General features: G+C 41.4%; 1 protein-coding gene across 1 annotated transcript; it reads right to left on the bottom strand.

Annotated features, from left to right (window-relative positions):
• Positions 1-625: 625 nt before the first annotated feature.
• On the bottom strand, positions 626-15,112 carry LOC125722023 (uncharacterized). Its single transcript, XM_048998272.1, has 3 exons — positions 14,739-15,112; positions 11,506-14,647; positions 626-678 (listed from the first exon to the last, which is right to left on the bottom strand). The coding sequence occupies exons 2-3, from the start codon at positions 13,904-13,906 to the stop codon at positions 626-628; spliced, it is 2,454 nt and encodes an 817-aa protein (XP_048854229.1). The 5' UTR covers positions 13,907-14,647; positions 14,739-15,112.
• Positions 15,113-16,548: the final 1,436 nt, after the last annotated feature.

The raw sequence follows: 16,548 nt of genomic DNA, 5'->3' as shown, positions 1-16,548 counted from the left end.
CACATGAAGAAAGAGCGAGGACTATACCTTAGCAGGTTTGTTAGCACCTCCAGTAACAGCTAGATACAACTCAAACCGCTGTCGAAATCTTCTCCAATTTTCGGAAACGTTGCCAGTGCGTAAATCAAGTCCTGACGGCGGCTTTAACCCTTCCATTATTTTTTTTCTTCAGTAAGTTGTTTATTTTGTTCTATTATTTTAACAACCAACTTCTGACACCATGTTTTATGATGAGCTTTTAAATAAAACAGACGACCATGGGTTCTATGTAGCCTTTATTGTGCACTGGGGTTCTTCCATTAACACGTTTTACCGGGACTCATTTCCATACCACAATACCCTTCGACATGCGGATTAATCTAATTATTCTAATATCATGACAAGGACAATATTGTAGAATCAGCTGTCTGGCTACAGACTCACTCCATTCATCACGGGGACTGCACAGTAGTATCTGGCAAACTCAGTAGGGGGTGAATCTGCATTTACATCAACAACCAGTGGTACTCGAACTGTCACTGTTCAAGTGATGTAAACACTGTTCAAGTGATGTGGAGCACTGAATGCTGAAATGCGGACAATTTTATTGGCCTAGGAAGTTTAACGCTGCTTTCATTCTGCCTGTTTACATTCCTCCACATGCAAACTGCACGGCAGCATTGGGCACATTGAATGAGGCTATAAGCGCACAAGAAAACAAACATAATGATACAGTGTTTACAGTAACTGGTGATTTTAATCATTGTAACTTAGGGACTGTGATACCAGCATACCAACAACACCTTACATTTCCTACATGGGAAAAAAACACACATGCATAGCTATGTGAAGGAGGCGTACAAGGTTGTACCTGGTCCCCACTTTGGACGGTCTCCATTCCTCTACCCAGCATACAGACAGCTCCTCAAACAGGCCCGCACTGTGATGTCATTTTATGTGGCCTACCACTTCATGGCTGAGTTGCTGTTGTTCCGAATTTTTCCATCAGTTCCAACAGTTGAGTGTGGAATATTTAGTAGCTAGGAAATCTCACAGATGGACTTATTGCACAGGTGGCATCCTATCGCAGTACTATGCTTGAATTCACTGACCTGACTGAATTCACTGTGTGTGTGTGTGTGTGTGTGTGTGTGTATATATATATAGTCACGATCTGGGGCGAGCAGAGCAGCGGTGATCGTGCGGGCAGGCGTGCGAAGACTAGGCAAGACAGGCAAAATCGGGCAAACTACGGGTTTAATTATGGAACTGGGACCATAGAACAACACGAAACCACACCATAACCACAAGAGATCCACAATGACGGACAAGGGGAACAGGTAAGACCAGGACTTAAATAGGACGTGACTAATCAAAATAAGCAGACACAGATGGAGACGATCAGGGAAGCACACGTGGGTAATCAGGGTGCGTGGCACACATGAGGAGCCGACGAGCTGCGTCGCGTCACGTCCTAATTAGTCACGTCCTATTTAAGTCCTGGAGTCCTCTATCGCTCATAGAACCCGCATACAGTGGAGAAACAAAGGTGATGGGACCATGGGGGGCCATGCCAATCATGGCCTTGAAAGTGGTGGGTGACTTGTAACTGGAAAACACCTCACTTTGCAGAACAAGAGATGATGGTGTTTGACAAAAGATTTCTGTACAGTGCAGCACCACTTGTGTATTTGCATATGGGGAAAACTCTGGTGGTAATTGAGCTTATATGGCTTCTTTTGGTAGCCACAGACGGATAAAACCAAGAAGGTGGTACAGAAAGTGTGTCCAGGTCGTCATAATTCTGCTGACAGGGTTAATTTAACTTGATAGGGCTGCAGCTATCGATTATTTTAGTAATCGATTATTCTATCGATTGATTGGGTAATCGGATAAGAAATACTTTTGTCTTATTAAAGAGCAATAGTAACTATTCAAAACAGAAAACATAGACAGGTCTCTTAAAACTCATAGGTTTCCTTTTTAGGAACATTTTTAATGATTGAACTTCATACTGTCACGCCCACAAGGGTGGGACCGAGCACCGACAGACAATCGTCAGCTAATCGCTCTGGGTCATAAAGCTGTTGAAGTTCTACGCTCATTGTGACGTATTGTTGCCATTCTTCTAATGTGCCATAGCGAGCAATTCTCTGTCTCTTGTTTTCTCTGATCGCCCTGCCTGCTGTGTCCCTCCCTGCTGTTCCGCCTGCCCTGTCTGTCTCGCCTGTTCCATCCGCCTGCCTTCCCCTGCCTGCTCCATCCTGCCCTGCTGTTCCGCCTGCCCTGTCTGTCTCGCCTGTTCCATCCGCCTGCCTGCCCTACCTGCCTGCTCCATCCTGCCTGCTCCATCCTGCCCTGCTGTTCCGCCTGCCCTGCCTGTCTCGCCTGCTCCATCTGCCTGCCTGCCCTACCTGCCTGCTCCATCCTGCCCTGCTGTTCCGCCTGCCCTGTCTGTCTCGCCTGTTCCATCCGCCTGCCTGCCCTACCTGCCTGCTCCATCCTGCCCTGCTCCTCCATCTGCTTCGTGTCCCCCTTCCCATCGTCGTCTTGTCCCGTCACTCCAAGTAGGACTGACCTTCCTGTACACCGACCTCTTACCTGCCCCATGACCACGACTTCGGATTCTCCCTTTGACCCTGCTTGTTTCTGGTTTGATCATTAAACCAGTTGGACACTGCATTACGGGGTCTGTCTCTTCTGTCGTAACCAGGCATCACACATACAACTACTGACAAAACCCTTTAGTGCATTTATGTACATATATTTTTTTTTTGAAGAAAAGACTTTTAAATGCCAAAATAAATAAAATAATGTCAAATTAAATTACTGAAAAAAGTATATATATCTTAAACTAAGGCATCTGAAAGGTTCTGAAAGGATTTTATCACCTGCACTGTAAAAAAAAAAGAATCTGTCAAAAAATGGAAAATGTACTGGAAGAAAATTACCGGCACATTTTCCGTTAACAGACTCTTCCTTCCAAAAACATTGTAAATTCACAGTTTTCTGCAGTTTGTTGTTCCAAGGAATATTTCTTAAATAATAGTTTATTTCCACTTTTAATTCTTCTTTTAATTCTTTCAATGACACTCACTTATTTTGGGAAATTTGGGTGCATCTTTTTTACCAGTATAATAAACTCAAGTTTAACAAGTAATTTCCCCAATGCCAATTAAAGGTCCATAATCAGCATCTGATACAAAGCAGTACCATGCAAGTGTCTTTGCTCACACAAGCCTGATGCACATCTTCTGCCCCGTTGGGAATCAAGGGCTTTGCTCAAGAGCCCAAAGACATGGAGCTACTCAGCTACAAGCCTGGCCCCTTAAAATAAAAGCAAAAAATTGTCATGTAAATTTACAGCAAACTACAGGCAGGAGAGATATTATTTTACTATTAATTTTACAGTATGTTACTATTATAATAACACTGGAAAGACTTGTGGGATTTGCACTAATTAAATAAGGCAGCATTTTTGCACTCATTTATTTTGGGGTATATTTAAACAGATTTTTTTTAAAGAAAAGTATACCCAAATTTAGGAAATTAAATATTTTGAATAAACGAAGCTGAAGCTCAATCACGCTGTAAACCTTGCTAGGTCGAGTTTACTCAAATCAGAGGAAATTGCTTGCCTCAAATGATTTAAGTTGAAAAGCTCAGTTTTTCAAGTTGCTTGAACTTGAATATGTTATTAAACACTCTAAACGATGTAAGTGGATTTAGCTTAAGTAACTTTTCATAGGAAATGAACTGCAATGTCCCTGAATTAATTTAATTAATACTCAATAAGCTCAGTTCATTTAAAATGCCTAATCTCAGGAGTCATAAATCTAGGAGTTAATAAATCTAATTCACTTTCAAGTATTTCGCCTGAAATACGTAATACAAGTTTAGAATAATTTCCAGGGAAAGCATTTCCGGTAAGGCAGTGCTCATTGACACAGATTATAAAGCTTGTTTGACTACGCAACAAAATTTAGCAGGGCTGAGAGAAGGTGAGAGCTCCCCTAGTGGCAAATCAAATCGTTTTGCTCTTTTAATATTTCAATTTTAATTAGGTTTTATGCACTTGTCCTATTCAACATTATGAAAGTGAATTAAAAATCTATGCTATGCAAATATAAATCCAGCACTATTGGTCTACAGGATAGTGGGCAGTTCCAGAATCCACATAGCAAAGAATATCACTGCCTTAGCTCATTTCTGCAAATACAAGGCTAGAAGGCCAAGTGCAGGTAATCAAAATGGCCGTACATTAACAAAGACATCACCCCAGAAAAGCATTACATGAGCAACACAGTTGTTTTATTTTTAAAATCTCAACAGAGAACATCTTGCAAGGTCAGTATTTGGCAGAATTTCCTTCATAACGGTGGGTGAAATATACCACAGCTGCAGAACAGCCCAGCCTTGGCAGAATAGCCACATGTTAATGAGCTCCTGAGCTAAGACCTTTACTCCCAAAGGGACAGAAAACTGTATCAGGCCATGCTGGCAAAAACCCTTGCATCAAACCTGGTACTACTTTGTGTTGGATGCTGAAGAGGGCCCTTTAAATACATTAGGCGTGTTATTTGCTAAACTTGGGTTTACTTTACTCATAAAAAATAATAACCCAATTTACCCAAACGAGTGAGTATAAATATGCTGCCTTAACTGATTTGAGTAAATATCATAGGATGGTACTGTGACAGTAGGTAGACTTTAACTTCCATCCATCCATTTTCCAAACCACTTATCCTACTGGGTTGCGGGGGGTCCGGGGCCTATCCCAGAAGCAATGGGCATGAGGCAGGGAGCAACCCAGGATGGGGGGCCAGCCCATCGCAGGGCACACTCACACACCATTCACTCACACATGCACTCCTATGGGCAATTTAGCAACTCCAATTAGCCTCAGCATGTTTATGGACTGTGGGGGGAAACCGAAGTACCCGGAGGAAACCCCACGACGACATGGGGAGAACATGCAAACTCCGCACACATGTGACCCAGGCGGAGACTCGAACCCGGGTCCCAGAGGTGTGAGGCAACAGTGCCTACCACAGCATCACCATGCCGCCCCAGACTTTAACTTGATTTATTTAAAATGTTTCCTAGAATAGGCGTATACTTTACTTAAGAAGGGTTTAAATTCAACCCAAAAAAGCGAGTGCAAATTGTTACATCATTTAATTTGAGCTAATTCTACAGTTTATTTATTTGCAGTTTACGTACTGAATTACAGTGCATTGCTGCATTTTATCGGCAAGGTTCTCATAAATATTGCCCTATTTTCTACAGTATTGTACTATTTTACTGATAAACAGTGTTACTGTGATAATTTCACTGTTTATTACAGCAGGGGTGCAGATTGGACCCACGACCCTGGAGGTGTGAGGCTACAGTAGGAGCAATGGGCCACTATTACTGTGAGAAATGATGTATTTTTAATCATACACTATAACGGATGTGCCGCTACACTGCTTGTGTATGCTCTGCACCTTGCCTTTCTCCCTTACTTGTCTTTCTTGTTCTCCACACCTTGTGAGCTTCAACATGAGCTGATTGATTGTTTTTCATAAGGCCTCAGGTTAGTTAGGTCCAGTCTCCTGGAAAATCACTAGAATGTGTCATTGGCTTTGGAAGCTAAGAACACCTTATTTTCAGGGAGAGTCCTGTAATATTTATTTTAATAAATTATTTTTATTGATAAACCTTCATACTGATAATCCTCTTTTAGTGGTCCTAAAAAAACATGATTTAAGACAAATTTCACAATTCAGTAACCCGACTTGTCCAATAGATGGCAGTGTAGTACTTCGACTAAGACGTGCTTTGGAAATTAAATATAAATATAAAAATATAAAGCTCGTTTTCCATTTTAAACGTTTGTCTGACTGAAATGACCACATGTTGTACATATGTTATTGTACTATACATCTAACCTTCAGCGTTATATACCACACCTACCTCAGTTATCTGCAGCAATAAAATATGGATGTGTAATTGGACAGCGGTAAGTTAAGTTGTAGAATCGATTATTTTTCTAAAGGTTTATCTTTCTGATTTTACAGTAAAGTATGCATGGACGGATGGTACAATAAGGTGTGAATAACTTGAAAATATACATGAAATATTATAAAATAATAAATATTTGTAAACATTTAACTAGATAACGACAGCTTCACAGTACTTATATAACCCTGCACAATTTAGAATATCATTACAGCTCCCTGAAAATTATCAGTTATCATTATAGTACAAATAAGACGTCCCAAGTCTCCCGCATATTGACAGTGGCTCCCTGATGCCCCTAAATTGAATGAAATATCCCGGAAAAGAGCGCAAGCAAACAAGAGCATGCACGTGAGACAGTAGAGCGCATGACGGAATGAGCGAGAGAGAGAGAGAGAGAGAGAGATAGAGAGAAAGAGAGAAAGAGAGAACGTAGGCACGTGTGGATCCCTGAGTGTGTGACTGTTCATGTAAGCCCATGCTAGAGAGACAGCATCCTGATTGGTTTACTTAGCAAAATAAGCCAATCAGATTTCAGTGCGGGCGGGCTTTTATTTAACTCCTAGAGAACCGAAGGTATCGGTTCCGTGGAGCGTCATGATAGAGGGGGTATGCCGCTCTTAGTCACAAAGCGAAGTTCCAAGCGTCTTGCACACTGATGTTTAATTACAGCACACTTAGCACTGACGTAAACACCGTAGAACTAAAGATACAGGACAAATACAAAGAAAATACATATTACATATTTGCTAACAATAACATACATACAACGATAAACTCAAAGTACAACATACCACTTTTGCCTGCTTGTGAGCTAAGAGGGAATGTTTGAAAATCCTTGCTAATGGATATTCTCTTAATTTTTCATGCAGTCTACAACTCCAGTGCCGCTCGCCAAACTTATTCCTCTCCCGCCAGCACACAGGAAATGACGTATAAAATATACGTCCGAAACAGTTAAAATATATGCAAAATATTTAAAGGAAACAACCCTTAATCAAATAAAATCCCTTGCATTCTGCAATGTAAATAATATTAAATATAAATATAACACATATGAAATTAATCAAAAGCAAATGAATCTATTGAAAATTAAGTAGTAATGCCAGCTAATGGTAATAACAAATTAAACCAGATTACAATTTAAAACAAAGTTTACTTCTGTCAGCACACTCCCACCATCACACAACGTGTGATTTTTAACAGAACCTGAGTTAAATTAAGTGTTTTGACAGGAACATTATACAAAATCTCAATGAATGACCGCACTTAAACTACATATGGAAAACTTTATGCTTAAATTTAATCAGCTTCAAGTAACAGTACCGTTTTATGTATAGGTCTTTCAAGATAAACAGGTTTACTTGTGCGTGTGCCCTTACTATCTAGTGTTGTATCACTCATCAATAGTTTAAGCCTTCTGACCCTTCCATCACTTCCTGGGAAGACTTCAACCACCTTGGCCATCTTCCACTGATTCCGTGGTGTAGCATCATCCTGGAGTAGGACAATGTCATTTATTTTGGTGTTTCTTTGGTTCTTGTTCCATTTACTTCTCTGTTGCAAATTTAAAAGGTATTCTTTCCTCCACCGAACCCAGAATTCATTTGCTAGAAACTGAACTCTTTTCCATCTCTTCTGAAGGTAAAGGTCTTCCCTCACGAACTGTCCAGGTGGTGGTGCGATAATTGAGGATTTCATCGTCAGCAAGTGATTCGGTGTTAAGGGCTCTGGTCCTGTCGGATCGTTAAGGTGTTCTGTTGATAATGGTCGGCTGTTCACGATGGCCATCACTTCATACATGAAGGTTCTTAATGAGGAGCTGTCCAGTCTTCTGGCAAACTGGTCTAAGATCGCAGTTAAGACGCTCCGTACAGTCCGGATCTGCCTCTCCCAGACACCGCCCATATGGCTGGAAGCGGGTGGGTTCATAACAAAGTTGCATCCCAACTCCTTCACACGTTCTGGTTCCATTCTCTTCATCAATTCCAAGAATTCCTTTCTTGCACCTACGAAATTGGTGCCTTGGTCGCTTTGAAGTTTACTTACATTGCCGCGAATAGCAACAAAGCAGCGAAGCGCATTTATGAAGGCATCAGTACTAAGGTCATCCAATACTTCCAAGTGGACAGCCCTTGAGCACATGCAGGTAAATAGTAGCCCATATTTTTTCAGCTCCTTTCTCCCATCCTTAATGTAAAATGGTCCAAAGCAGTCCATTCCACTATAAGTGAATGGAGGGGTGGCTTCCATCCTTTCTGGTGGTAGGTCAGCCATTTTTTGTTCTTGATTACCCCTTCTCAACTTCCTGCACCTTATGCATTTATAAATGAGGGATGAGACTTCATTGCTACATCCTAGAATCCAAATTCCATTGGAACGTACTTCATTAATGGTCATTCCACGACCTTGATGCTTGACCCTTTCATGGCAGTGTTTTATAAGTAACCGAGACACGTGATGCCCTTTTGGAAGGATGGCTGGGTGTTTAACATGAGGATGGAGTGCGGCTTGTGTTAATCTTCCTCCCACTCTCAGGATACCATGGTTGTCTACAAATGGGTTTAACTTGTGTAATTTGGTTGATTTATTCAAAGATACTTCCTTCCCTTGCTTTAGAGACTTAATTTCATCACTAAACACTTCTCCTTGAACCGTACGAATTATGAACCGTTCAGCATCCATTCTTTCCTCAAGAGTACTAGCTTCATTAGATTTTTGTGTCAAACCCTTTACTATCCTTGCATGGCGTTTGAGTCTTGCTATGGCTTTAATCACCCTCTTCCAATCGGAGAACCTTTTCAGATGATCTGATAAAGATCTCCTTTCCTCTGCTTCAGTTATGTAAACCTGGGCTCTTTTGAGTTCTGGGTCATCTTCATGAATCTCTCCTGCCTTAGTCTCTTTCTCTTTAGGGAATTCTCTTTGCCACAAAAAATCTGGTCCCGTAAACCAGTTTGACTCTACGAGCTCCCTCGCAGTGAGTCCTCGAGAGGCGTGGTCAGCTGGATTGTTTTCTGAGGCAACATAGTTCCATTGGCTGGGTTCTGTGCTCGACCGGATGCGCTGAACTCTATTTGCCACAAACACGTGGAATCGCCTAGCGTCATTGTTAATATAACCGAGAACAACCTTGGAGTCGGTCCAAAAGTAATCATGGGCATTTTCCAGCTCCAGTTCTTTCTTGAGCAAATCACTCATTCTCACGGTTGCAACTGCAGCTGAGAGCTCCAATCTTGGAATTGTTGCAACTCTCACTTTCCCCATAACAAGAGCACAGTGGACTCCTCCAGACTTTGTCACAGCTCGGAGGTATGAACACCCTCCATAGCCGGACACACTAGCATCAGAAAAATGATGTAGTTCATACTGTTGAACTTCAGTGGATGTGAATGGTACATACCACCTTGGTATCTGTACTGAAGACAGGTTTTGGAGGTCTTGCAGCCAAGCTTCCCAAGGCAGCCTAAGGTCGTTAGGAAGTGGCTCGTCCCAATCCATCTTATCTTGACACATCCTTTGTAGAATCCTTTTCCCAATCAATATGAAAGGGGCTACAAACCCAAGAGGATCAAAAATAGAGGCCACTGTAGACAGCACTCCTCTTCGGGTAAATGGATTTTCCTTCACTAATACTCTGAATTGTAAAGTGTCTGAAGCTATGCACCACTGGACCCCAAGCGCCCTTTCAATTTTGGGTTCTCCTAGAGCCATATCCATGTCAGTTGTGCCTTCTGCGCATTCCTCCCTTGGAATTGTGCTACTTACATCTTTATTGTTGGTCATGAATTTGTGCAAGCAGAGTCTCCCACTGTTACAGAGATCTCTTGCTTCTCTCACAAGCTGGATTGCTTCTACCTCAGAGTCCATACTAGTCAAACCATCGTCAACATAAAAATTACGTTGTATAAACTTCACTGTAGCTTGACTAAATTTGTCTTCACCCTGCGCAGCAAGATGCTTAAGGCCAAAATTTGCACACCCCGGGGAAGAGGCAGCGCCAAACAGATGTACCTTCATACGAAACACTGATGGTGGTGCTTCCATGTTGCCTTCCTCCCACCATAGGAATCTGAGGTAATCCTGATCTTGTGGTGCAACATTGAATTGGTGAAACATTCGCTTCACATCACACATAATGGCCACCTTCCCTTTCCGGAAACGACACAAGACCCCTACAAGGGCATTTGTGAGATCTGGTCCAGTCAGCAGATGTTCATTCAGTGATGTATTCTGAAATCTTGCAGAACAGTCGAAGACAACACGGATCTTGCCTGGCTTCTGGGGGTGATAAACCCCGTGATGAGGGATATACCATGCCGGCTGATTGTTTAACTCCATCTCTGGAACCCTTTCAGCATTGCCTTGCACTAAAATATCCTTCATGAAAGCCACATAGTCCTTGTAGTATCGTTCATCCTTTATCAGACGTTTTTTCAAACACTTTAACCGGTGTTCAGCACAAGCCTTGTTGTTTGGCAGATTTGGCCTTTCTTCCTTAAAGGGCAATGGCATCTCATAGTGCCCATCTTGTCTTTGTTTGATCCCTTCTTTCAGCTTTGCTAAAAACTGAATATCTTCTTGTGATATTAAAATTTCACTAGTTCGTTCATTAAAATCTGAATCAATGAGTTTAATTATATCTGTCAGAGCGAACATTTCCCTTATTTGACTTCTAAAGACAAAGTGTACGTCAGACTTGAGCTTGCTAGATGGTGTGATGCTTGGCAAAACTTGTTTGGAGATGATACGGTGACTTACACCTATTTCATCTTCATAGTTATTGCTGGAATTATTGTAACCAACGATACTCCATCCCAACACAGATTTCAGTGCAAACGGCTGGTCTTCTTTGCCACTGATGACATCTCTGGGAAGTAAGGCTTGGGGACAATTATAACCAATTAACAATCCTACTTCACAGTCAAGTTCAGGAGACATTTCATCCGCTAAGTGTTCCAGATGAGGCCAGGATCGTGCCGTTTCACTTGTGGGTATGTGAGATCTATTCACAGGTATGTAATTTCTTGTATAGGTGGTCGGGAGCTTGATTTTTGTTTCAGATTTAATACCTCTAACTTGAAGTCCTTTCATTTTTTGGCATGACACAACCTTTGTTTTTGAAGTTATAGTGGAAATTTTAAGCTTCACACATTCTTTCTTGGGGCGGCATGGTGGTGCAGTGGTTAGCACTGTTGCCTCACACCTCTGGGACCCAGGTTCGAGTCTTCGCCTGGGTCACATGTGTGTGGAGTTTGCATGTTCTCCCCATGTCATCGTGGGGTTTCCTCCGGGTACTCCGGTTTCCCCCCACAGTCCAAAAACATGCTGAGGCTAATTGGAGTCGCTAAATTGCCCATAGGTGTGCCTGTGTGAGTGAATGGTGTGTGAGTGTGCCCTGCGATGGGCTGGCCCCCCATCCTGGGTTGTTCCCAGCCTCGTGCCCATTGCTTCCGGGATAGGCTCCGGACCCCCCGCGACCCGATAGGATAAGCGGTTTGGAAAATGGATGGATGGATGGACATTCTTTCTTGGCATTCAGCATCTCCGATATGTCCTTGAGGATGAATGCAGTGTCACTCTGGCTATCAAGCAATGCATACACCAGAATTTCCTTATCTGGTTCAGTCACTGTTGAAACGTAAACTGGAACAATTGGTGAGGTATGGGTGTTACCTCTTTCTTGTACAACTCTGTTGGAGGTTGCTTGCTTAGATTCTTGCATTGTTGCTGATTCAGATCCCCTTTCTTTAGACTCTTGGTTCAGCTTTAATTGTTCTTGATAGGTTCTTAGTCTTTGTTCTTTATCCTTCTTCTCACGATCTTGGTGTAGGCATGTGGGGTGACGTTTTGAACATTTTTCACATACGCTTCTGGATGCGCAGCTTTTGGAGTTATGGCCACCCTTCAGACAGCCAAAACATAACTTCTCCAATTGTACAAATTTAACTCTTTCTTCAACTGGCCTACTCATAAGCTTGCGACAACTATGGAGAGTGTGGCCTTGTTTCTTGCAAAAGATGCACATGAATTTTATCCTCTCGGAGGAATTAGTGGTAAACGTTTTGGCACCAAAGTTGCGGGTCCGTTGAGTCCTTTCATGATCCGATGACTTCATCGCTTGCAAAGATGTGATAGGGTTGCACACAATTCGGGCTTCTTTGTTGAGAAATGCTACAAAATATTTGAAATCAGGGAACCTCATGTGTTCATCCTGGAACTTTGTGACTGTTCTGTTCCATCGTGAACTCAACCAATCTGGTAACTTGGATGCGATCCTTTGGTTTTCAATACAGTCATCTAGAGCTTGTAGACCTTGAACGTAGGGCATGGCAGATTCAACGCTGCTCAGAAAATCTACAAATTCGCGTAGATCATTACTGTCTTTGGGGTTAATCTTATGCCATAATTGTATCTTGTCTCGATACGACTTGCCAATTACAAATGGATTACCAAATCTTTCATCAAGTATGTCCCAAGCAGCACGATAAGCAGTTTCTGTTCCAACCAGAAAATGACCTTCAATTGCTCTCTTTGCTGGCCCACCAACATACTTACGCAGAAAAAACAGTTTCTCTTGAGTTGGCAGGTTCTTACGATCAATTAGTGTCTGGAAGGACAGCTTCCAGTCATTGTATTTTAGCGGATCTCCTAAATAAACAATAGGTTCAGGAATAGGAATGCGATTAGCTGTAATTGCTTCAGCAAGTGTTCTCACGAGGTCGTTAGAAGATTCATGAGAGGTAGCAAACGTGGCTGGTGGTGGGGTTGGAGTTTCTAAAAACCTGTTTCGTTGTGGAGAAGAAACTGAGGTGAACATAGGAGGATGCAGGGAAGAAGCTTGGGTGGGTATAACTGGTTGAGGGAGAAAGACTGGTAAATTTGGTTGAGTAGGATAAACCTCTTGGCTTTGCTGAGAGGGAGGAGGAGTTAAGCTTTCTTCCTCATCACCGTTAATGCTTTCGGCATATACTTGTAGCCTTGCTTGTGCCACATTTTGCCTTTTCAATTCCTTCAACTGTTCAACTTCTTTCCTTTTCTCTTCCAACCTCAATTTTCTAGCTGTGCTTTCTGAGATAAATTGAGCTCTTTTTCTTGCCTTCTCCACTTCAATTTCCCTTTCTTCAACTTCTCTCTCTGCCATTAACCTTTGCTCCTCCACCTCAAGATTTCGAATTTCCTCCTCATACTGATGTTGTGTCTTCATTATTTTAATTATTTCTTGCGTGGCTGCTACATCAGCCGCTGCTTGATGTTTTTTCTGTAGTAACTTGTAGAAAGATTGCTTGGACCCCTTAGAACCAGTCCTTGACTTACTGGTAGTTGCAGAGATGACACTGGACACTGTGGTGTCAAACACTGACTCAGCATCAGGCCAGGATAAGATTTCAAAGTCAGAGACTCCATCGAGGTAGCATCGGACCTTTTCGTTGGCAACCCTAGTGATCGCATGACATGTGTAATTTTTTCTTCGGATTTCAGGTTCTGGGCTTGTAATATCTCTGATTTTGTCATAAATATTATCGACATCAGACTGGATGGTATTAATCATGTTCGCAACCTCATTAATTAAATCTGCATCATCATTGTTCTTAATGGATCTTTTCAAACCGTTGACGTGATACTTCCACCTTCCATACATCCTTTCAAAATCCCTTTTTAGATCATTTAATTTGGCATCTAGCAGCTCTTTTCCCTTTTCTGTGAGTTTACGTATGCGTTGGCTTCTCCTGAAATCTGGAATCTGTTGTATGTTAACTGTCTCTGACTGGTGCTGACTGTCTTGAGCAGCTTCTTCAGTATCTTTACTGGGTTCAGCCTGCTGTGGTAGGGCGAGGTGCTCTGCATCGCCACCTTCTGCGGAAGGGTCTTGAAGGCTTACTTGATGAATGGACTGCAGTATTTCCTCCTTAGTGGTTGACATGTTAAAATGTGTTGCGACAAATACCTTAACTACGTGAATTCAGTTGAAATGTGCCCCTTTCAAGTTGCTAGTTGCTTTCAATAAGTGCATAAATATAACTTAAATTGCCTTAGGTAAACCCTTACATAAACATATCAAATTATAAATGCTAGAATTAAATACTTGAAAATCACAATGAATCTATAAAGGTCAAACAGTGGAAAATGTTAAACATGTCCTTAGAACAATATTAATATAAATGACACACTTGCATGAAGTTATATGAATGATTAAATATTTCACGCGAAAACCTTAAATTGGCTAATTCAGAAATAAGGTATTTATGATTACTTTACTAGTTTGCTAGTTACGGACAACATAAATATTCACATTTGCCTTTAAGCACAAATAAGATACGGCACAATTGAAACCTTAGCTGCAGTTTACAAGTACTTGCGCTACTTCCAAGACCCAAATTCAAGGTTCTTGCTTTGCCTTCTCTTGTCTGCTTGCTTATTTATTCAAATGTTACCGCTCCAAATGTGGCATTTCCCATGACTTGCGTGCAGCGTCTCTCTCTCTCTCGATCGCTCGCCGACTTCTGCACTTCGCGCGTAGCTTCACTGGACTTGCTCTCGGAGCTTTCGCCGAAGCAGAGAAGTGTTCTACTATGCCGCTCTTAGTCACAAAGCGAAGTTCCAAGCGTCTTGCACACTGATGTTTAATTACAGCACACTTAGCACTGACGTAAACACCGTAGAACTAAAGATACAGGACAAATACAAAGAAAATACATATTACATATTTGCTAACAATAACATACATACAACGATAAACTCAAAGTACAACATACCACTTTTGCCTGCTTGTGAGCTAAGAGGGAATGTTTGAAAATCCTTGCTAATGGATATTCTCTTAATTTTTCATGCAGTCTACAACTCCAGTGCCGCTCGCCAAACTTATTCCTCTCCCGCCAGCACACAGGAAATGACGTATAAAATATACGTCCGAAACAGTTAAAATATATGCAAAATATTTAAAGGAAACAACCCTTAATCAAATAAAATCCCTTGCATTCTGCAATGTAAATAATATTAAATATAAATATAACACATATGAAATTAATCAAAAGCAAATGAATCTATTGAAAATTAAGTAGTAATGCCAGCTAATGGTAATAACAAATTAAACCAGATTACAATTTAAAACAAAGTTTACTTCTGTCAGCACAGGGGGAGTGTCCCAAAAAGCGAAAATATAAAATGCATTTCACCTCAGACTACACAAAAGCGTATCCTTGTTTAATATGGTTGAAAATAATGACAATGTTACGCGCTGAACTGTTTGTAACAGTGATTTCAGCATTGCTCATGGCGGTTTAAACGGCTGTAAAAAGTACGTTCATGTGAGTTTAACAAGTGTCATTTCATTTTCTGTATCAGAAAATCAGGTAAACACTGGTTAAACACTTGTTTAGTTGTCATGAAAAGACCAAACTCCCTGAAGGCTTTTGTAAAGTAGCAATGGAATATAATTAAGGAATTTACATATAGTAAAAGAATAATCTACTTATATTATTGTCAAAATAATACATAATATTGGCCGTCGTAATTCAGTGCGTTGACGAGAGAAGATTTCCGGGATGCTGTACATCATTCGGGGGGTGTGAGGGAGCTGTGGTCCATTTGCAGGAGACTCACGGAACTTCCCGGAGAGGTGTGATGTCTACATATGATTACAATGCGATCCAGTTGTTTAAATGTACTGCCACTATACATTTATATGCAGGACATAATTCATGGACTCAGAGCACGAGCACAAAAATTATTTGGCCATTCTAAGAAAGCTAGATAAATCGCCGTGCATAGGATATAGTGAAATGAGGTTGGTAAGAGCTTTTTTAACGTTAGTACTGCTAAATCTCATTATGGCGGCGCACGTCAGTCAGACATAAACACGCGAGAGTCTGACTGCGGTCAATGACGTCGTGTGGCGCCAGCCGCAGGTGGTTGTCATGGTTACTTTGCCACAAACCGGCCGAAGTTCGCGCCCTTTGACTAAGAGATGTCCGACGTTCGAGCTCCGGCAAACAAAGCCGGATTTATTTTGATAATTTCTGCTTAAACTTTATTAAACTAATACATGTATGTTTCGTGGTAATAGCTGGGGGTAGCTGGGTTTCGATCATTTAGAAGTTAATTGCGACTTTTTAGCTGGTTAGCTAGTTCTTGCTAGTTGGTACAGTACTAGCATTGCACTGTGTTTTCGTTGGTGTACCTCTGGGTTTTTTGTGTCTGTTAATCTATTAACTACTACAGGGAAGTTTACATCGTTTTTGATAGTGAGTCAGAAATACCTGTGCATTAATATGTTTTTCGGGTTGTGTGATTTCCATACATGTATATAGTTGCCACTTGGTTTACCATAGCTTGGTGTTAACTACAGATCTGATTTGGGATTCTGAAATTGCCCTGGTGTGCAGCACATGTCACACTGTCTTCTGATTACTGGTTGCATTTACAACATGCCACATTATATATAAGTCACAGTATTTTGTGTGTCAGGTATAGAGAGAAATATAATTTTTTTGGATGAATTCAGTTAAACTAATTGAGAGTTAGCTGTAGTAAGCTGCCCTACACACAAGCGCTCTGACCCCAGAG

Source organism: Brienomyrus brachyistius, unplaced genomic scaffold (assembly GCF_023856365.1).
Source record: "Brienomyrus brachyistius isolate T26 unplaced genomic scaffold, BBRACH_0.4 scaffold36, whole genome shotgun sequence".
Taxonomy (NCBI): Eukaryota; Metazoa; Chordata; class Actinopteri; order Osteoglossiformes; family Mormyridae; genus Brienomyrus; species Brienomyrus brachyistius.
This window is presented reverse-complemented; position numbering and strand designations above follow the sequence as displayed.